The sequence below is a fragment of the Opisthorchis viverrini genome (genome assembly GCF_000715545.1).
Source record: "Opisthorchis viverrini unplaced genomic scaffold opera_v5_186, whole genome shotgun sequence".
Taxonomy (NCBI): Eukaryota; Metazoa; Platyhelminthes; class Trematoda; order Opisthorchiida; family Opisthorchiidae; genus Opisthorchis; species Opisthorchis viverrini.
In genome coordinates, this window is record NW_008751844.1 from 900,347 (window position 1) to 921,929 (window position 21,583).

The window sequence follows — 21,583 nt, forward strand, 5'->3', positions numbered from 1 at the left end:
CATGGTTGTACGAGGGCTGGGATACTGCCAGGGCGCCCACACCTAGACAGGAGGACGATTAGGGTCCTCAACCAAAGCCTTTGGCTCAAAAGCCTAACCGCAAGGCAGCGGTGTTTGGCGGGGAAATGCAAATGCATTACCTTTTCTACGGAACAAGTCGCCATACATGTTCCAACCCCCAATCTAGAGGGCCAGGAGACTGTGTTCGTCAGACCTCTAACCATTGACCAACCTGGTATGAGAGACTCTGTGAGTGTCGCGCGGACACCCCCCAGTATAGCTCAATGGATCGCTGAGGTGCGCAAACCGTCACACCGCGATAAGGTCCAGTCTCTTGCCTTGCTGCTGGACCGGTCAGCGTCTCAATTTTCCGAACAATCACGGGATGGTTAGGCATACTGGCCGTAGTGGCGCCTGATGTTGAGGGGTAAGGCGGTTTCCTAACAGACAGAAGTGGTTTTAGTCGTTTCACCAGTAAAATACTACATCACTTGCACGCTAAACTGCATGAATGCAATTGCTTTTCAGCTTTAACTGAGTGTGACTTCAACATCTTTGTGAGTTAGCAAAAATCGGTTTGGAGGTGAATTAGATTTTGTGCCACTGCTATGGAGTCAACACTTTGTCTTCATTGAACTAACTCTATCTCATTCGGGTGGTGTTTTACTACCCTGGGTCCATCGTACACCGCTCCATGGCTTTCAGTCCAGATCCCGCGTCCAATACGCTTCACAACATCTATTTTCTTTGTCCCTCCCTCCCCTCAATCAGTTGATCGTTTTCGGACAGGATCGATCGGCTCACGTATCATTCGGGGAAAACTCGCGCCTCGCATTCTCCCATTTATATTTGCGTGACTGGAATCCGCAGTACGAAACTTTGGACTACCCACCTGCCTCTGGTCCATATGCAGCTTACCAACAGGATGAATTCTATCTTATGCTAGGCTATACTATCGCTCAGGTAAGATATCTCAGATGTTTAATTATGGAAGTGAATTGACTGATGGCCTCTGAAATCACCGCGCATACGGACCTAGACTTTCGTCATTTGGAACCTAAAAGTACACCCCTAGGTAATCTCCAAGCTCTGAAGTAGGAGCACTGTTGATACCAGGTGTGAAGACAGCCTACTACTGGGCTCGATTGTAGGTCTACCTCGTGTCGTAGTGTCATTCGACTTTTGTTCGGTGATGCGCTTCTCGCTCTTGCACATGCAAGTGCGACCTGCTAGAGAGCACGCAACAATCAGTTTGGATGGTAGACAGAGTCGGACCTCATTGGATCGTTTCAACAGGCTACGCAGCATGAGCGTCGCTCACTTTGTCCAGGTCGTTTGTTCAACTGACGATTTTGGTTATACCTGTTATCAAGTACCGATAAAACTCTCCTGTAAACCTCTGGACGACGTGCTACTCTCTGAATGCACTCCTGAATTTCCCTATATTACCTTCAGACATCTGTCTCGTTCTTGTTTGAAATTGCGAACTCGCAACCTTCCGAGGTTAACCCCGAGAGACTGCACCTCGGGAAGCTGGGTCTTTCGCTAGAGCAGCATTGACTAACGCGAAGCATCAGCGTGAATTTCATGAAACTTGGTGTATTCTTCATCCTCTTAGAGTTCTCTGCTAACAGGACCATTGTCATGTCACTGTTGTTTCAACAGTCATTCTATCCTATCACTATTCTGGTTAGTCTGTGCCAAAGTTGGGAAGTACTGGTTTCAAACCCTACTCGTATTATCAGCAATGCCTATCCTTGGCCCGGATTCGAGCTCAGGACATCTGACTCAGAAGGCGAGCATACACGCACATCACATCTGAACAGGTTCCTCACGATGTACTTGGTTTGTTCAATATTCCACCTACCCACCCATCTCCGAAGTTCTCGTTGGGATACTGACACAGGAGCTTGAAACAGTATTTGCTATCCTACGTATCGTTCCAGCTGAGATCTGGAGTGGCCTTTGTGCAGCGAATGCAGTTGAAGGACATGATAAACAAGCAGTTTAGGTGAATTTAAGACGCACCAACTTACTGTCCAGATGAGTGTTTGTCCAAATGACAACTTACCCGATTGGCATTCAAGCCAGAAGTTTGCGGACTAAACATACCTGATAAGCCCTAAGAAGAACTATACCGGTAGTTCGCTGTCCCGCGTTTCGATCGACCATGTGAACCGTACTGATGGTTGCTGAGTTTACCGTAAAACCATTGGCTAGTCCAAAACCAATCGGATAATGACCAGATGGTAGTTCCATATCTCTTTCGGTTTTCGTGTCCCTCTGGAAACTCGAAGATTGTGCTGCGGTGGTCTGCATTTAAAGAAGGAAACACACGTAAGGGATACTTTCACTGTCTCCAGCAAGAGTGAGCTAGCCTCCGTTGTTGTTTTGTTAGGTTGTAGAGAACCGCGTGATGCAAAATATGTGGGCGAAATGTTTAGTGACCTTCATCTGAACTTGTCCGCCCGAGTCACTTTGTGAACTGAGCAGGATTCGTTACCGTTACTCTTGGCTGATCACCCGCTTCTGTTCCGTTTTATCCTCGTTGGAATCGTCATTTACCATAGGATCTCTCAATCAGAAACGACAAAAATCTGGAAACTGTTGCACAATTACCCTAAAACCCACCAAACTTAGCCACCGCTCGAGTCTCAGCTTTTGACCGTCCCAAGATCATGTTCCCATACTTTGCAACATCTGTTTTAAGTAAGTAAGTAGGTAAGTAGGTAGAGAGTTTGTGGGATAATGACAGGCGGTAGGTTTGCCTGAAGTCTGTCCCGGCTTAGAGTATTGTTAATTTATATTTTGGCCGTACTCATCAAAGTTATGGCAAGTAACATTTTGGGTCTACCACGATAAACTACTATCAGAAGATCAGTAGTGTTCACCTTGAGGGGCATTGGGAAGGAAGAATCAAAGCTTGGTGCCTCTCTCCCAACGCTGTCAGTGTAAATCTCGACAGTTGTCGAATAATAGGTTTTGCATTCGAATTCCGGGCGGTTTATCAGCTTAACTAACTAGGGTTCAAACAATTCGGAGGGTGTTTCGGTCCGAACCCTGTCACTCAAAATTGTTCTTTTTTAGTGAGAAACACACCTGATTTTTTTAACCACGTCCAAGTGCATAAAAGAACAATATCGCCCATATTCCTATTCTATCCAAGTGCATCGAGTTTCTTCCAGAGTTGCTCCTCACGTACTGAACTGAAACCAGTCGCCAACGCCTGTTTGCTTTCACGTTTTCCTAAGTACGTGACTGGTCGATTCATCATAGCTTCCTGGTCGCATCTTGTTTAAGTCGGACTGTGCACGAACTAGGTTGGACTTCACCACCAAGTGTCTAACATGGTCTTGTTTTGATTTCCGATTGTTTGTCGGCACTTTGTGTTTTCTATCCGCACAAAGGTCATCTTCAATGGCAGTCACGATTTTCGTTATTTGCGCTGTCACGCAGCAGTGAACGGTTTGAAGTGTCTCTGACAACTGATTTCATCTAGTTCAAAACTGCGGAGGTGGTCGTACCATCCGGGATGGCAGTTTGACTCTTCCTTCCTACCTTACGAAGCCCATCACCCGAATTAGAATGGGTCAGCTTCCGGAATGTTCAGAAACATTGTCATGGATCACTGTTTCAGGGCCATTCGTCTTGTGTCTACTGGATCTTAGCCGTTGGTTGGCTTCATGGGTTCCTTTCAACCCATCAAAACTGTTCTTCCGGGGACACTCACACATTCCTAGAATAGCGTGTTCAAATCCTATAAGCGGTTTCATTCGCTCCAGAGGAATTGTTCCGTTTCGGGAGACTCCGGAAAATTTCACCGTAAAGAGTAGTATACCAGTGAAAGGAAGGCCTTCGCTGCTGAGTTATTTATTAGAAAATGCCAACTAAACAGTCACAGAGTATTGGACAGGGGAGCAAAACACTCATATGCATCTTGTTTACAAAAAATGAATATCCATGTTCTCCTTGAACGCGTCTTCCCGAACTTTCCTGGATACTCATTGACTGTCAGTCAATTTCAAGCAAATGCTACAGAGTGACTCCACAAATTCCATAATAGATGTCATTTTTCAAGAGACGCAAAGCGGATTTACGAGAAAACATACTACTCGCATGCCTACATCATCAGTAGTATCACCGTTACACCAGTAGAAGGACTGATGTTCCTGATAGTGTTCTGCACCAAACTAGTGATTATTGTCGGATGTTTTCTCAGTCACATTTCGAAAAAGAACAGGAGTGTAAAGTCAGCTGAGTGGCCAATTTCTCCATCAAATTTCTTCTAACCTAAGGGGAATGAAGAATAGAGAAAAGCAGGTGCTAATTGAATCTTTCGTTCGCGCTCTTCTTGTTGTCTAGACGTAACACACTAATCAGAAAGTTGCCAAAAATCCTCGATCATCATAAACGAGAGATTCTGCTGGAGTCAGTTGAGTCTCTTGCCAAAACCAATTTGGCATGCAAATGAGCGTATCTGTCAACATTGTTGAAATAGTACACTTTCGACACATTCAACTAATCGCGAAATGCACCACAAGTTGGATCAGTGTAGGTATGACTCTCGATAAAATCAGTCGGTTCATTCCCAATCCGGGCTTCTAAGACCACGAAGATCGATACAGCCGTTTGACCACGTGATCCACATGTAATGAATTCCTGGTGCTGACCTCAAAGTCGTGCTTGTCCGATAAGCATGATGATCAACACTCTGGTCGTCTCTGCGTGTGGTTTGTGATTCCTCTTTCCGTGTGCGCTTGCGTATTCGATGCTACGGACACCTGCAATATGTATGACACCATCATAAAAACGACAGATTCGGCTGCGACTTAGTTAACTCTTTTGTTAACCAAGTTAGTCTGCAGACGATACAATTTCGTTGATCGGGTACAATTAGGGTTTAAGGTGAACATGAGACTAACGAAAACTCGGAGACTGCACCTATTTGATGAGTCTCAAATTGGTCGGAACGCGTCGTGGGTTGTCGGCTGATTTTCGTCAACCTCCTCAGTAATGTGTTCTGTTAAGACAAAAATGGGATAATACTATAATAATAATAGTATAATATTAATAGTAATGACTGCGTACTTGTCATACAGTGATTGTAGCTGCCACCGTTTCGTTCACCGATGATTCGGAAAGGTGGGGTAGATAGCTGCGCATTGGAGGCGGGAGCTGATAAATTAGTTTATGAATACAGCACTGTAGGTAGACTGTTAAGTGGGGGGATTGCGAAGGGAGCTATGGGTTGAAGGTAATAGCTTGGATGCATGAGCGCCACTGAGGGCGCGACTGGGCCATGTCTGACAATGTCTCTAACCATTGATGTGGACCTTCTCGTGGTTCCTATCCAGGAAGACGGCAGTGACCAGCGGAGCTTTTGCTGGTAATGGCTCTTATACTTCACTGCCAAGTCATTGTTTGACCGCTTTTGGCTCTCTTCCACCCCTCACGTTGCTATGCGAGAAGATCCCTTCGAGGAAGTCGGTCGACTGACATACGCAGCACGTGGCCAATTCAGCGCATCTGACGCAGTGTGATCAGTTCATCCATTGAGGGAGAGTTATTTCTCCCGAATACCATGTGACGAGTAGTTTCCTTCATGAAAATATACTGCAATATCTCGGATATCGTACTAACTGAAACATGAGGCGGCCTGTGTGCAGCACATTCAGTTGGTGAACACCATAAACGAGAGATTCAGTTGAGTCTCTTGTGAAAACCAAACTGATTTGCAAATGAGCGTATTCCTGTGACGAACTTCAGCATTACTGATCCGGTGTTCCCACCAGATTCGGGCAATGCTCCGAAGACATCGGTGCTCAGACACTGGAAAGTCTTTTGACGTCCTCGGTGCGCAGCGGCCAGGTTTCCGATTCGTATAGTAATATGTAGCGCACCGCAGCATTTTAAACTCGACCCTTGACAGAGAAGTTGGTGTCACGTCTACGCCACAAGTGACGCAGGTTCATTGGATAAAGCGCAGATTTACTGACCGCATAGTCTGTGGTCCGAATCCCACCTCTGCATATAGGCATGGGCACGCTGTCATTATCTCAGGCGTCGTGCTTCCTTTGGGTGCAATAGCAACTAGGCACCGAAATGCTGTGTACAGCTGAACGATTATCACCATGTCTTTCTGAGATCAGTGTCTCCAGAATATTCGAGCGCCCGAAAAGATCTTCGCAAGAATCTTACATTAGCCTCTCAAGTTAGAAAAAGCGCCAACGTTATACTATGGGAACTGTCGTGGCTTGACTCACACCATGGTCATCATGAACACTAAGAGCACAGCACCGTCGGTCATTCACATCCGTACGAACACACACTTGCGGGATTAGTGGCCCTAGTGCCGACGGCGAATTCCCATACACTGCATAGATTTTACAGAATGAGTGTGCCGGGATATAGCCTGAACATAATACATACTCGTGAGTTAAATGTAGCGGTAAAATTACCTGGGAGGCCTAGTGATGTGGTAAGGTAAAGTAAATTCAGAACTCACGTCTGGCTGTTTGGTCTGTTGCTGACACACATCGGTCGTCGGAGGTCAGCCTAACCGACCGCGGTACAGACCAGCTATGGTGTCATGCCCCAGCGGTTTCTGCAATGTGTATCGCGTTGGTATTGATCCGATTCGCCTTTATGGGTTTCCGAGGTAGATTTGGGTCAAGACTTGCGGCTGCTCAATGGGCTCCCAACGAGAATAATGCATCATGGTTGGCCTAACCAAAGGACCTTTGCACAGAAAGATATGACACCTGATTTATTAGAATGAAATGAAGACCATCATCTGAGTGGTCCGAGATCCCGTTCCGTGTCAGTTGAAAGTGCACCGCAAAGCCAGCTCGTAACTGGGGTTGAGTCATACTGGATAGCTGAGAAACAGTTTCCAATTTATGTCCTTCAAAATACATTCACAGGGCCTGACAACACTGTCTTCCCTGGATTATCAAAGATCAAAACTCTTATTCTCGGAAGAACCACCAGTTTGGTTAAATTCGTTATACTACTCGTAACTAATCACAAAGTAGTCTATGTTTCCTAGCCCTGTTAGAACATAGGCACCTTGAGTATCGAATCGTCTCTAACCGTCAACCTTTGGCGAATGCATGCAGTTTGTATTCTTTTACTGCCTCCATTCTCTGCCTCCCTCCTCTTGTTCAGTTCAACAAAACCGAATCGATTGCGATCGGGTCCTATTTATTTACTTCGGACAAGCCCTTTTTGACGTTTTGTCGTATGAGTATCGTCGAGCGTGGACTCTTGACGCACACGGAAGAAACACGTACGTTGAGTTTGGTTCAACCGTTGGTACACTATAAAGTGAGGATTTCCCTTCTCTATTTGTCCATTCTATACTTAGCTCATTAATGTTGAAAACTCCGGCAAATCCTTGGGAGATTTCCTAAAACCCACCCGTGTATCCTTACTTCTTACATACGTATCGCTATTTTATAAACGGTGTTCATACCTGATAGCAAACGATCTTCTACCGATGGGGGTGAGCTTGGTGAAAATAACCTGAACAGGTGCACAAGGAACGTTTTCTGTGGGTCACGAAACTTTCCCTGGGTATTAATCAATGTACACTGACGGCAACAGAGTGCTTTTCGGCCAGCCAAATCGCTTGATCCGATAAATTGATTCGAAATCCTTGGATTGGTGCTGACCTATTTTTGAGGACAAACTTGAAATAGGACTTGACAATGTCAGTGCACCGTAATTTGCAATCTGCCGTATAGTCCAGCACACTGGAAGGCAAAACGCCTCGAGGGATTGTCTCTTGGAGGGCTGATATGCATCTGTCCTAGGCAACGTGCGGAATTGATATTCAACGACATACGATTCCTGAATTGGAAATTTGGTCACTGACTGTTCAAAACTCGGACTGGTACGTTAACTTCCCTCGCACGTTCTGCGAAGAACGACTTGGCCATTTATGTCTCTCCAAGTGAGACACCTTTTTAACCGTTGAGCTGTTTTGGTGTTGTGGTGTAGAGCCATTGTTTCAATCCTAGACCGCAGGATAAATGAAACCATTCCCTCATGTGATACATGATCGGTTTTTTGAAGAACCTGAGTTGATTCGCCAAATATACTATAATGTAACATATAATAATATAACATGATTAATATNATAATATAATATAGTATAATGTAATATAATATATAATATACTATAATATATAAGACACGTGGACCCAGTCTCACGTGGTTACGATGTCATATTTTTGATGTGTGTCTAAAAGTTCAGACCTCGGTGCGCGCATTTCTTGGGGACGCTACCTGCATGTCAGTCCAGCACACCATTAGTCTGCAGACATTTTTCTGTAAACTTAGGAGCTCGCGTGGATTTCCTGATCTGGAACGGTGTCGAAGGTCAGTCATGAATCGACTGGCAATTTTCTTTCCCCGCACTAGTCAATAACTATCGTTTCGATGCGGTGGATGAAGAATCGCTATGTGAGTAAAGTCCATGCCCATTAGACCCGTCCAAACGAGGCGTTTCTATGGAAGTATAGGTCACACCGTTTGACCAGAATGTTCCCTTTGAACAGATTCTTGATCCCATGACCATATACAGCACACTAGAACTTTCAGCCCGGGAAACTTTCACACCTTTGATACATTTTTTATTAGGTAACAGTTTGTTTGAAACACGCGTTCATATATCATGACTGCTTTGTAAGCTGCGATTGCGCTGTGACGGTTGAAGTCAGTAGACGCATTGTCAAAGTGTAAGCGGTTCATGGCAACTTGTTTCATTTCACCAAAGCAAAACTACGGAAGTAGTTCTGATCTTGGTTGCGTTTCGAAGACTCTTAGTACCCTCGAGTACTTGACAAGTAGTGTCTTCGTACCATGGCGAAAGTTGAATGGCTGCGACACGTAGGCAACGCAACGCTGCGTAAGCCTACGCAGCAACCGTCAGGTTACGATGTTTTGGACATGCAGTAAGCATGCCCAAATACGGTGCCGTTTTCCAGCTCAAACCTTTGCCGGGAAACCTCCACACCTTTGATACATTTGTCATTAAGTACGCCGACTCGAGGACTATTTGGTCTTCTTGTGTCCTTGACTGCAGTCCACGTGATTCTCCGAGCACATGATTGGAGACCATACAAGACGTTGTATGTAACCGATTCCATTGGCGCGTGTGATGTCGATCCCTAGTCTGATCGCCTAGCTGGGCTCGTGTTGAACGAGATTCACAAAACAGGCCGGGTCAATCCAGCCGATGGCATTTTACTCTGAAATCATACTCAGGTGTTTTCTTAGGCGTAGCTTTCTTTATTCCGGATCGCTTTCCATCTCCATACTTCCTCTTCTTTTAACGCCGTACTGGGGCGCTGTTTCTTCCTGGTCGTGTTTTTTTTTGGCACCTGTGTCTCACTGCCCATGTTGATGGACCGTCTTTTATCACCCAAAAGCCTTCGTCTTCACTTCTCTCTTAGTTTTCGACGATCCTGTGGCTACCCACTCGTGTGTGTCTTCGTGATTCAATAGAACCGGGTGACTGGACGATAGTTTTTCACCGTAAACGTACGGATTGAGTGAACATCGTTAGCAAATCTAGTCAGACATACAATCAGATCATTATCATCCATACAAGGACATCGTAGCTGCATTCATAAGGAGGGTTGTTGTCTTGGTTGACAAATTACAGATGATAGGAACCCCGTCTTGCTGGGTGTATATACATTGTGGTTCGTACTCTTCCGTCGGTCCACGGGTTGCCCGCCTCAAATTGCTCACCATTCTGTATGTGAACGTTGTATGAACCAAACGATGAAATCGATTTCCAGTCTTTCCGCACCGTCACAAACAACTCTGTTTTGCACGCCAAACTGAGCTGACTGTTGTTGTCCATGCAATCCGTGACTGACAGCAGAACATATATGGTCGCGATGTTGCGGAATATAGGTAGCTTTTGTGCGTTGCACGGTTGTTGGTGTGTTCGTTGGATCGCAAAAGTTTCATCACCGTTTGGGGTGTCAGCATCGGGCTGACGACGCCGGTTTAACGCGAGCAGACTTAGTAGGTGGGTTTTTTTTAATGGAGATTTCGTCCTGTCACTGAAGCCAATCTATGCCGAGAAGCACGGTATAACTGTTTCATCCTTATTGCACCTCATGAAACTGCACAGAGTGTAGGACTCGCTGACCAGAACGTGACTTGCCGTTCTGACCTGACAACCGTACACCCTAATCCCTCGATTTTTCTTAAAAGCGTATCACAATACTGATCCCAAAGGCAAGTCTTGGAGGTGAACAAGGGAACGTAGTCAGACACTAGCTGATATACAAAATCCCAGCGGGTGACTAAAAATTCAGCAGTTCGCCAAAAATGCACACACAGAGTGTCACTCAACGTCAAGCAGATAGATGAACTGATTTCCAATCGCAACAATCACTTTAGCCCTTCAGTGTGATCTTGTCAAGCTAGACACCGGGTACTTTTAAACATCAGTTCTGTGCTAGAAATGACCAAACGACCTCCCATTTCGGAGGATACCAACGAAGCAGGCTACACAGCTCAAAACGTATCGTCATGCACAAAATCCGTATACATTGATGATCGGGTCGACGAAAGGAACTGAACCAAGAAGCCTGATTAGGTCAGCTGCTGAACTAACTCAACGGACCCCGTGTTCTCAAATGAATGAAATTTCGGGGACCATGGACGTTGGCTGTTCTACGTTTTGAGTACTCAGGTGGTCTTCCATGAAACCTGATGTCTTCGCATTGGGCTCAGCTGCGCTGATGACATCAAGGATCGGTGATGGCGTGTCCTATAAGACGGAGCCCGCGCTTGTTGAAGAAAAAACAGACCAATTTCTTCTGCAAGGTACACACTACCAAGTAAGGGACCCCAGTAAATACGGTGTTGTTTCTAATAAGCCGTTATATCGGGGGACACATCAATCGTTTCATGGTACAGCAGCTGGTCATAGGTATCACAAGAGGATTCGAATGTTTTTCGAGCCAGCCATCGACGGCCGCTATGAACCTATCTGACTTCGCAATCTAGCCACCTCGTGTGCCAGGAATAAATTCAGTGTTTCTCAATGATCCTCAAGGGTGAATCACAGGTAGGTAGGCAACCGTTTTTTCATACCACCGAAGATGCATGATCGAATTCCATCACATACAGATCAGGATTGTAGTGACGTACAGCCACTTTGCAGCGTGAGAATAAAAGATTCCTGGGGAATAATTTGAAAAGGTGTCTTGCGCACACACATTTCGATCACAGCTCAGCATTACTTCTGCGGTAAATGACAAGGTGGAACTCGAAAGGTTCGATAGATCATGTCACGTGAGAAGGTTCACCTTAATGAGTAAAATAGTCAGGGCAAACAGCTGAACGCGATTGCGCAATTAATGATAAGCAGACAGAAGGCAATCAAAAGTGGTTGATAAAGCACAGTACGTACAAAGAGCGACAGAAAAGTAACGCAATTTGTTTTCACGCTGATGCGAGGGGTTTTGGTAATGTTCAACCTCCGCTGAAAAACCGAGGACTGTGCAGCTCTTCCATGTTTGTTAAGAAACATCAGCGGTGTGCATCTCCGGCTAGCTGTTGAACGCTTTGTTTTCAGTCTTTCACGACCTATCGAACGTTGCGAGTTTTGGTCTATCGCTTGAAGAAGAAAGAAACGTTCAGCTGTAGCACCCTTCAGGTGCCATGCCACCCGAAGGCTGCACAAAGGGTGGGATACTGCCAGGTTGCCTATACAGAGAGGAGTAGAGGTCAGGTTCGAACCATGGACCTTCCGGTCGGTAAATTCGCACTCTAACCACTTGGGCCATCTCACTTAGTAGTTAATTGTGACATCGTAGGAGTAATTACTGAGCTGCAGCTGAAATTTCCATGGGCAAGATATCCTACATTAAAGCTTTGACTGATTTTGGACTTTGAACTGTCTTGCAAATCAAAGATAGGGCAGTTTCTTTTCGGGTTCCATTTCCAGTGTATTCGTAGCAATTGGCTGTAATGCGACGAACGATGACTACTGTCATGAATACTGTGGTTGGTTTAGACGTTTGCCTGGTGCCCTAATAAACAGACCCTCGGAACCTAGGATAGAGGACAATTTAAGCAGACACGTGTACGCTTGCAAAGGTCAAATAAAGGAAGAAAATAGGGACAAATCTCGACAGTTATTTTTTAGCTTGTAATATACGCAGACACAAAAATCGTATTTTAATTCAACGGAAATAAGCCCTGATTGACCAGTCACAATAATTTGATGCCGACATACGACGTTACCCGAGGGCGCGGGCAATAGAAACTCATTCACCTGTTATGAGCAAGAATATCAGCAATTAGGAATCCCATGGTTCCTCTGAGGGAGTTCGGGAAAATTGTGAGACTCTGATTGATGTCGCTTGGCTACTGGCTTATCGGAGTATTGGCAATTCTCACTGAAATCGTCGATGAACTAACGGAAAACCGAACAGTATACCTACAGGCGAGGCGTTTTGCAGTACAAGGAACGACTACATTTATCAGTTGATTTTAAGTCAGCTCGCGAACCTACTGAGAGGAGGGTCCGTGGTACGAACCCAGTCTGGCCTTGAGCAACCTGACACCATATCGGCCCTCGTGATTCCTTCCGGTGGCGTGGCATCTAGGCACCGAGGGGTTGCAGCTGAACGATTATTATTACTGTTTTATTTATATGACAATAGTGTCACGCGAGCTTGCTCCAGTACTATCGTACTGAATGGTCACAGCGTGCCGATGTCTGCGAACTCCAGTCAGCTGGGATAACCAGGTTAGACAAAAAAGCATGTGTCCAATGCGCACTGTAGGGTCGAATGGCACTTGAACGCAAAACGTGCACTGTCCAAGATGACTCAAATTCAATTTGTTCTGAAGTTCGAGTGCAGTCAACGTGAGAAGATGCACTCATCTAGGAATTTGGCATAAATAGTCAACTCAATTTCCAAAAGCAGCAGAATGTGAGTGCATTTTCGGTAAATCGATTGTAGCTCACATTTTTGCAAACATAGGATGGATCCTAGAAACTCCTCACCAAAAACAGTGCGAACGCATCAGCTGCTCGCAGAATACATATACACAAGCAGAATAAATGGGTCGCTTTGTTTGTCGCCAAACAACCGGGTGTTTCTGTCTTTTGCTGGTTCAGTACACGTACCTGAACGAATTGACGTGCTGCAAACTAGGTGTGTCGGCCAGTGCAAGGAGACAGCGATTTCACGATTTAGGCGTTAGTTCAAAGTAGCAATCATGAACCTCTGCAACGATACAACCTATACAGGTCAACTCGTCCAAGATTTATGGGACAAAATGAGCTTAGAATGTGCAGTAGTGTTCCCGACGAGCGTGATGACGGTATCAGGTTGCAGGAAGCCGCTGTCTACATAGTTAAAATGGTTGCCGGAACTCTGCAAAACTGTAATAGATACGTGTGCCTTAATCTGGGCTGCTTGGTGTTTCATAGTAATGTGAGCAGACTTGGTCGAATTCAGTTAGAGACTTTATCTTGTCAATGAAGCCAACCTATGCCGAAAAACCGATATCCCTTGTCGGGATTCATCAGCGGTGTGCATCTCACGAAACTCCGGGAAGTCTGGAACCCACGACCCCCTGGCAGGCAGTTTAAGTGCTGCTCAACCGTTCAGGCACTGGCTGATGTAGCCTGTGATGAATGTTTTATCGCCACTTGTTTCATGCTTGTGAAGTGACAGTTTGCGACAGTTTTTTTTTCAAAAGCGAGTCGCTGAGCCGTGGCACCCCATCGGTACATATGTAACACCCTTCCAGTGCCTGGCTACCATGCCGCACGAGGGCTGGCATACTGCCCAAGCCTAGACAGGGGAAGTTGAGTGGCAGAGATCGGGTTCGAACCAGGGACCTTCAAGTCAGTAAATTCGCGCTCTAACCACTTGGTCCATCTCGCCCCTAGATGGATGTCCCCAAGTTTTCTGAGTCTAGACTGAAGAAGTCCGAGGACGAGGGTTGGTTACGAACCAGAAATCTTGTCGTCGTCCTTTGGTGTACTCTTGTTTGTTTCTTACTGCCTCCTGATTGTGGCAACCAATCACATTTCAGTTATTAGTTCATTTATTGGTGCGGATTCCACTTGGCGCTATTTTATCGATCGATATAGAGGGTGCAGGCTTCTTTTGATAGTTCTCGTTACGCGGGCCGTTTGAAGGCCTGTTTTTTTGGCGGAGGCAAGCACTTCAGACCCTATTTACTGATGACCACCATCACCCGTGTGTTCATGTGTCTTGTTCTGCATACTGGACAGATTGCGCGGATCTTTACCCGAAGGATATATCGGCCGATTCTCTATCGACTGCAAGCGGCGTCCGCAAACTGTTGGCCAACTACAATCTGTCCGTGAATTTCGCTCGGTAAGTTTCTGTCCTTAGACAAGGACCAGGATCTCCTTCGGATTTATTTACAACCATTCGTTTGCAGTTCCTGTTTTTTGTTTGTTTATTTACTTTTCAGTCTGTTGAAATTCACAATGGAATTCGAAATACTCTCGCCGGTTGTCACGGAACTAGGTTGGAAACGTGAGGCGGAGTGTTTTAAGTTCCACATTCAGGTAAGTCCTTTTGTCTCCCATCTTCCTCCCCCAACTCAATTTTGGCGTGCCAATTTAGTTCCGCTATTACTCGGCTCGATCGACTTCCCCTGTCCAGGCTTGGGCAATCTGGCAGTATCGCAGCCCTCGTGCAACCTTCGGGTGGCATAGGCACCGAAAGGATGCTAAGCTGAACGATTTTTTTCTTATCGGGGATAATGCGTAGATTACTACGTGTGCTTCTACCCTCAAAGTGCATAGTTTCAGTCCACTCATGATATCGCGATCGTTTCTATCTGGCCTTTGACAATTGTATGCTCCATTTGTGTCAAAACGATGCGAGTAGTACGCCAAATGTACAGTCATTTGCACACCAATTTGGTTTTACACGCGAACTGTACGTGAATCTCAGAGGAATCTTTCGTGAAAACGAAATTGGTGTGCAAATTAGCATATTTGTGAACTTTGTGCAATTTGGATTCAAGTGGAAAGGGAAACTCTGGGACTTCGTCTGCTCAATGAGCCTGAAGAAGGGCAGAGCTGGCTATCGGAGAGTCTTGAGCAACCCTAGGAGGGGTTTCCTTCGCTAGGCAAGCAGTAGTTCCAAGAAGGCGGTCATTTCGCGGTTTTTGCGAAGCACGTTCAAAGTTCACCGGTTTGATGACAATCAAAAGCTTGTTTGTGAAAGCCTCCTTTGGGTGAATGAGGTGGGTGGGGGGTCATCCGTTACCCCTCTGAAACTATCTTGTGAACTTATTTTATGGTGTGCTCAATTCACGGTTGGAAGGTTTAGTTGGCGTGTCATCGTTCCGAAATCATCTCCTTCGGATATGCCGTCAGGTGTGTGTGTGATTCAAACTTCGAAATAAATCCGAGTGTAACCGATTCCACAGATTCGCTTCAACCGAAGCTTGGTTTCAATCACTTACCGCTTCTTGCTTGATTGAATATGGACTCTTTACTATCCTTATCCCACTGGACTCGATTTTCATCCATCCTCCCCCACGAAGAGAGGCTGTTCTCCCGAACGAGTCCACAGCAAGCATTCCCCGCCCAAGTTTTGTAGGATATCCTGTTGCCGGAGTGATCGGTTCCCTTGAAAGTCCTCAATCTTTTTCCAGGTGCGGTGATTTATCCGTCCGAATAGGTCGATGAATCTGACCACTTGTAAAAATTCTAGAAAAGCATGCATCTTCTAAGCGTCAGCATGGGTTCGAAACCTGTTTTCCCTAGTTGAAGTAACTGAACAGTGGTCTCATTTTATCAACTGTGATAAACAACATCGATTGTAACTTCCTCCAGCACATCCCTACTAATCTGTTGTCACTCGCCACGTGATGTGTAATCATTTCCATCTCTTGATGTTTTACCTACTCATTTTACTGACTGATGTTTTGAGTGTTAGTGGAATTTGGATGGATTGGAATCTTTCAACTATGGATGGATTTTCCGTGTACCCCCACTGTGCAGTTAGAATACTCATAAGGTTCTGATGTTGGGGGGGGGGTGAGTAAAGTTTGTTTGGCGCCAACTGCCTTTTTGGAAATGTGACACCCGTGACAGGCGGAATAACCACTTTTTAAGGGTTATGAAACATCTTGTGAGTCTCTGTCAGCTGTCAGGTGAATTTTGGCTAAGGACATGTTTCGAATTACGATTCACTTAGACCGAACTAAGCTTCTGATGAGTTTACTTTGGAAAATATCTCGTAACCAAATGAAGCGCACAAGCGACTATCCAGATGAGTTGATCGAGTGACCGAAGAGATTGCTTCTTGAAGACTGCAGAAAGTTGGCATGGGTTGTCCTAAATTAATTTTCGACGACAAACGAGAGCACAAAACATCCCCTTTTTCAGTGGCCTGATAGACCAAACATCCAATCTCTCCTGAAAGGGTGTTCCCCACAGGAGCGGCAAAAAGTGGTCTCTTACCGTTGGCCCCTGTTTGACGGGATTGGTCTATTGCTACCGCGCAGCTACAAAGCTTGCGAAGTGGATTTTTCCCCATTCGATTGATGGTCGAACACGATTTTCAGCTCTTTTTCCTACAGAAGCGCCTTTCTTGTTATTGCAAACATCCAGTGTGATTTCAGTGAAGATAACCCTACATCCCCGTCGCCACTGTGTTTCATACTTGTGTCTTGTGCCTTCCTCGCTCACAGATCAGTATGGAAAAAATTCATCAAAGTGGTCAACTGCAAATCTATCTTGATGCTCCGTATACGGCTACCTATTGTGAAGTAGCGGGACATGAAATACCCACCCGTGAACGAACTGAGTGGCTACGCCACTTTTGGCTCACAATGTCTCAAACTCACCGCAACCTTGACAACCGCACTTCTGAAGTATCATTCAGTTTTTCCACGCGAAGGATGATTATAGCCTCTTTGAATTCGGTAGTTCTTGTTATCGGGATTCTGTCCACTGTGCTTTGTATTCGGTCAATCGTTCGAGGTTTTATCTTATGGAAAGTAAGTCTACATTTTTATGGATTCGTGCTTGCAAATTACTTGTATTTCAGCTCCGCACCTCATCGGTGTTTGCAGTCAAGCTGATTCCTAGAGGATTTTGGTGTATTTGCCTCTTCGCATGCTCGACTAATCACCCCCGATCTCCCAATGGTCGATCCCCGGTCTCCACAGAACAGCAGATAGTCTTCTCTGCTGCACAGTAGTATTCAGGGACGATATGGCGCAGTGGTTAGAGCGCGAATTTACTGACCGGAAGGACCGTGATTCGAACTCGACTTCTGCTGTCTAAATTTGGGTAACCTGATAGTATCCCAGCCCTTCGTGCTTCCTCCGGGTGGCATGACAGTTAGGCACCGAAAGGGTGCTACAGCTAAACGACCACGGTAGTATTCCGGTTGTTATTTTATTTGCGGGCTAGCATCCAACAACTAAACATCACACGGACTAACAACTCAATTCTTTTTCCGCTTAGGAAACGGTTCTGTTCTTTCGACACTGGTATTCGATCGAATTACGTGGACACTTCTGGGATTTCATTCCTCCTTGGTTCATCGCCATCATATTTACCGATGCGATCATTATCTACGGCGCCGTGTACAATTTGTGGACAATCAACGGGGTTAGTCTGTTTTCTGTGTGCATACATATATTGTACTTCTCAGCCCACCTACACCAGGTCCTAGGAATGCTTTGTGAGAGCGATCATATGTCTTCTGCACATGAAGGTCAATCAGACAGCACCATCACAGTCTGTGTTCCACCCTAGCCAAATGAATTGGTGTGTGTTTACCTCCATGATCCACTGAGCCATACGATACTCACAGAGTCTCCCATACCATGTTGGTCAGTAGTTAGAGGTCTGAACAACACTGTATCCTGGCTCTCCAGGTTAGGCGTTGGAACAAGTGTGGCCCCTTATTCCTTGAAAATGGTGATGAACCTGTATTCCCCGCCAAAGCACGCTGTCCTGCGGTCAGTCTTTTAAGCCAAAGGCTTTAATTGAGGACTCTAATTGTCCTGCTTAGGTTTGGGCACCCTGGCAGTGTATCATGAGGCTTACAACTGACAATACTCCAATGTCATATCGGCCGTCGCTTGGAGTCATCAGCCAGGCCGCCTTAATTGCTGCATACAGCATGTCAGGTAAGCGAAAACATGCTACGGCTGACGCCTTCCTTGGTTGTTGATCGGATGGCTGTTCGCCGAGCTTGGCAATTCGCTTGCAAACGTTTCGTTACCATACGAGGAGACATCATCAATGCGCAGTTGGGTGGGTATTTCTTTCTTGCCTGGGTGTGTTTATATAGCAGTTGAAGGCTACCTGTTATGTTCTGATGTGATTGGCTACTTGAAGTGTAACGAACTTAGTGAATCTACTGGTCCGTTTGTGATCTTTGTTACGTTGTGGTCTGTGTTCCTTTGTGTTGATTGGTTGTCCCAACGCCTTCCTTCCTACACTTTCATGTCTTCCCTGTTCTATCTCACCCCACACCAATTTGAAAACTCCCTCCACAGGGCCCAGCACTAGGACTGACCGCCTTGCTCACCGTGCTGCATCTGCTGTACGTCCGACTTCAGTAACAACCCTAAACACTTCGAGGTCTGTTTTCAAACACCGAAAGCCTGTCTACTTAGCTGCCTCGAATGTTTGCACTTGGAAGCAAGCAGAACAACTAGGGTCGCCCCCCCCCCCCCCGCTTCCAGTTTCCAGATGCGCACCTCTGGTGATGTGGAGGCCGCTGTAGCCGGATATACTGGAGTGGGTATTGTACTGAGCGATCGAATGGAAGTATCTCTACCTGATTCAATACACATTGGTAATCACCTCTGCGCGGTTTTGTTTGGCGACGTCCGTGAGAGAATCTGGAGAAATTGGGGTTTATCGCATCCTTTTTATTGTGTCGGCTTTAGCCCCAGATGTCTGTCTCTCTCACTCTGCCAAGGACAGTTTCTTTGACGCTCTAGGTGCCCTTCTACAGTGGGCTAAAAGCTCAGACTTCGATGTAGTTGGTGGTGATATGAACTTTCAGATGGGTGGATCAAGCGCTGTTGAGGTCCAGCTTGGTTGATTGCGAGGCGTACGGACAGTAGAAATCGTCTGTGTCGATCACAGACTGTTTGTTTGCAGTACCAATTTCCAGAACGGCCGAAATCACTCATCCATCAATGAACCAACTCGGAATCCAAATAGGCTACATCCAATCTGGTAATTTCATGGGAGTCAGTTTGACTGCCGTCGCAACAAGACTTCTGACATCACTGATTCCTCGCTGTCTTACGGTGGCACGCAAAGCCCTGATCCGTGAGACTCGAGCGGGATTCGGACCGGGTAATAGCTGTGTCGGCTATATCCTCACAATGCGCCTGATGGTGGATCAATGTCATATGTGCACACGACCCACAGTTTCGGTGTTCCTTGACTTGAACTGTGCGTCCGATTCTGTGACTCGTTCGATGCTGTTAACCACACTTGCCCCAGAAGTTTATGAGCGTAATCCGATCCCTATATTGACATACTTCTGGGCGTTTGAGAGTGTATGGTAAGATCTCTAAGAGCTTCCGTATAGAAGGTTATGTCCGCCAAGGATGCCCACTCTCCCCATTCTTGTTCAACTTCACTGTCGACGAACTAATTAGGTGAACGCTGGAAGTTCTTACAAACCCCGGCCGTCATATTGTTGCTGGCGAGAACTCTGTCGATCTGGACGACATCGCCGTCATCTTTGAAGACCAATGTGAAGCACATGCCTTTTTGGATAGACCGACCGCCGTCATACCATCTTTCAGCACGCACCTTCGAAGTGTTTCACATATTTGTTACAATACGAAGATGATCTCTGGAGATTGTGGAGAGTTTTACATACCTCGGTAGTTGTGTTAGCTCTGACGGAAGCGTGTCTGGTAAAGTTAGTGCATGAATCTCAAAGACATAAGTCACGTCTAATTTGCGTCACCTGTGGCGTCAAAAAGTCATGTCATCACTGGGTCTCCAGGGTTGCGTGTACCAGGCTACTGTAAGCATTTTGTTGTTATATGTCTGTTAGACATGGCCTCTACGGACAAATGGTGTGAGACATCTTCGGGATTTTGACCGCCAATGCCTGAGATGCGTTGCCTCATGGGATTAGTAACGGGGTTATTAGGAAACGGGTATTTGGTTGTGCAACGGGTACGGGTACAGGGGGTGAGATGGCTCAAGTGGTTAGAGCGCCAATTTACTGACCAGAAGGTCCGTCGTTCAAACTCGATCTCTGCCTCTTGACTTCCCCTGTCTAGGCTTGGACAACCTGACAGTATTCCAGCCCTCGTGCTTCCTTCGGGGGTGGCATGGCAGCTAGGCTCCGAAAGGGCGCTACAGCTGAACGATTATTTATTTATTATTATTGCAGGTACTGCAACTATGGAAAACATCCAGCTCCATCAACTGCGGTGGCTCACACGCCGGAACACCGTCTACCGAGACGAGTGTTGTTCTCCATGCCTCCTTCGGAATGGCGGAAATCGCGAGGTGGACAACGTGTATTTTCCCAGAAGGGTGCGAGAGATTACGAAGAGTTTGGGTGTTGTCGGTGTTGTACGGCTTCCAAGATGGTGCCCTAGGCTGGAGTCATCATTATCATGACATCATGTTTCAACGCTGATGTTTCGCTGCCGTAAAATTTGCCTGGTGGCGTGGTTGCCAAATCGATTATAGACTCTTCTTCTTGTGCGTCCACGCAGAAATCTTTTGTAATAGGGGAAAACATTTTTTGACAGACAGCAAGACATGGAGTCTGATCGGTGTCGATGGCGTTCGTGTAGTCATTTCTTTTCAGATTGTCTGACTGAGCGCTTTTGGGTGTAATCACCTTAAAGTGCGACAGGTAAGCACCGGGAGTGGCGAGACGGCCTTGTGTGCACTGATATCCCGACGGATGAATATCATCCAGTCGGAACATGGTTGCATGAATGAGTGGTTGCCGTTAGGGAATCGGGGCAAGTTCAGACCACAGCACCATACGCTTCACAAATCGAGAGGCCCCGTTTTTTCGGTCCACAACACCCGCTGACAACGTCCCCTCGATTCGGGATGAAATGTTCGCAACCTGATTGCCCAGCTAAGCAAACAAAATGGCGGCCACTCTATCGTGATTAGTTTTCCGCTTCTGACGGAAAAGCTCTCACACCCAATGACCGATGTTGGATGGAGGGCAAATTGCCTTTGTGGCTGGAGCCAGGCTAGGTTGCATGAATATAAACTAAGAATTATGGTAGGTTACGCTGGCGGAAGTGAGTTAGAATCGTCTCAGAACCATAGCTTGTGTGGGTTGGTGTCAGCGAATTCGTAACGAGGTAGTTAGGAAGCGAGTTTTCGGTTGTGCTTCGGGTACTTCCATTGAAGAATGTGTCCAGCACCAGAAGCTGCGTTGGTTGGGACATGTGTTGCGTATGCCGAACCTACGCTTGTCGAAGAGAGTGCTGTTTGCTTTGCCCGATTCAGAGTGGCGTAAACACAGAGATGGCCAACCCTTGACTTGGCAGAGGAGCATGAAGGAGATTGGGT

At 46.2% G+C, this 21,583-nt stretch overlaps 1 protein-coding gene across 1 annotated transcript in view; it reads left to right on the plus strand.

Annotated features, from left to right (window-relative positions):
• The window catches only part of T265_07823 (hypothetical protein), a gene marked incomplete at both ends in the record, with an annotated part of 38,691 nt that overhangs the window by 11,438 nt on the left and 5,670 nt on the right, over positions 1-21,583 (plus strand). Inside the window, 6 exons of the mRNA XM_009173452.1 lie at positions 772-963; positions 7,168-7,288; positions 14,288-14,393; positions 14,494-14,590; positions 16,732-17,040; positions 17,513-17,659. Coding sequence (XP_009171716.1) covers positions 772-963; positions 7,168-7,288; positions 14,288-14,393; positions 14,494-14,590; positions 16,732-17,040; positions 17,513-17,659 — 972 coding nt within the window. The remainder of the gene's footprint in view (positions 1-771; positions 964-7,167; positions 7,289-14,287; positions 14,394-14,493; positions 14,591-16,731; positions 17,041-17,512; positions 17,660-21,583) is intronic.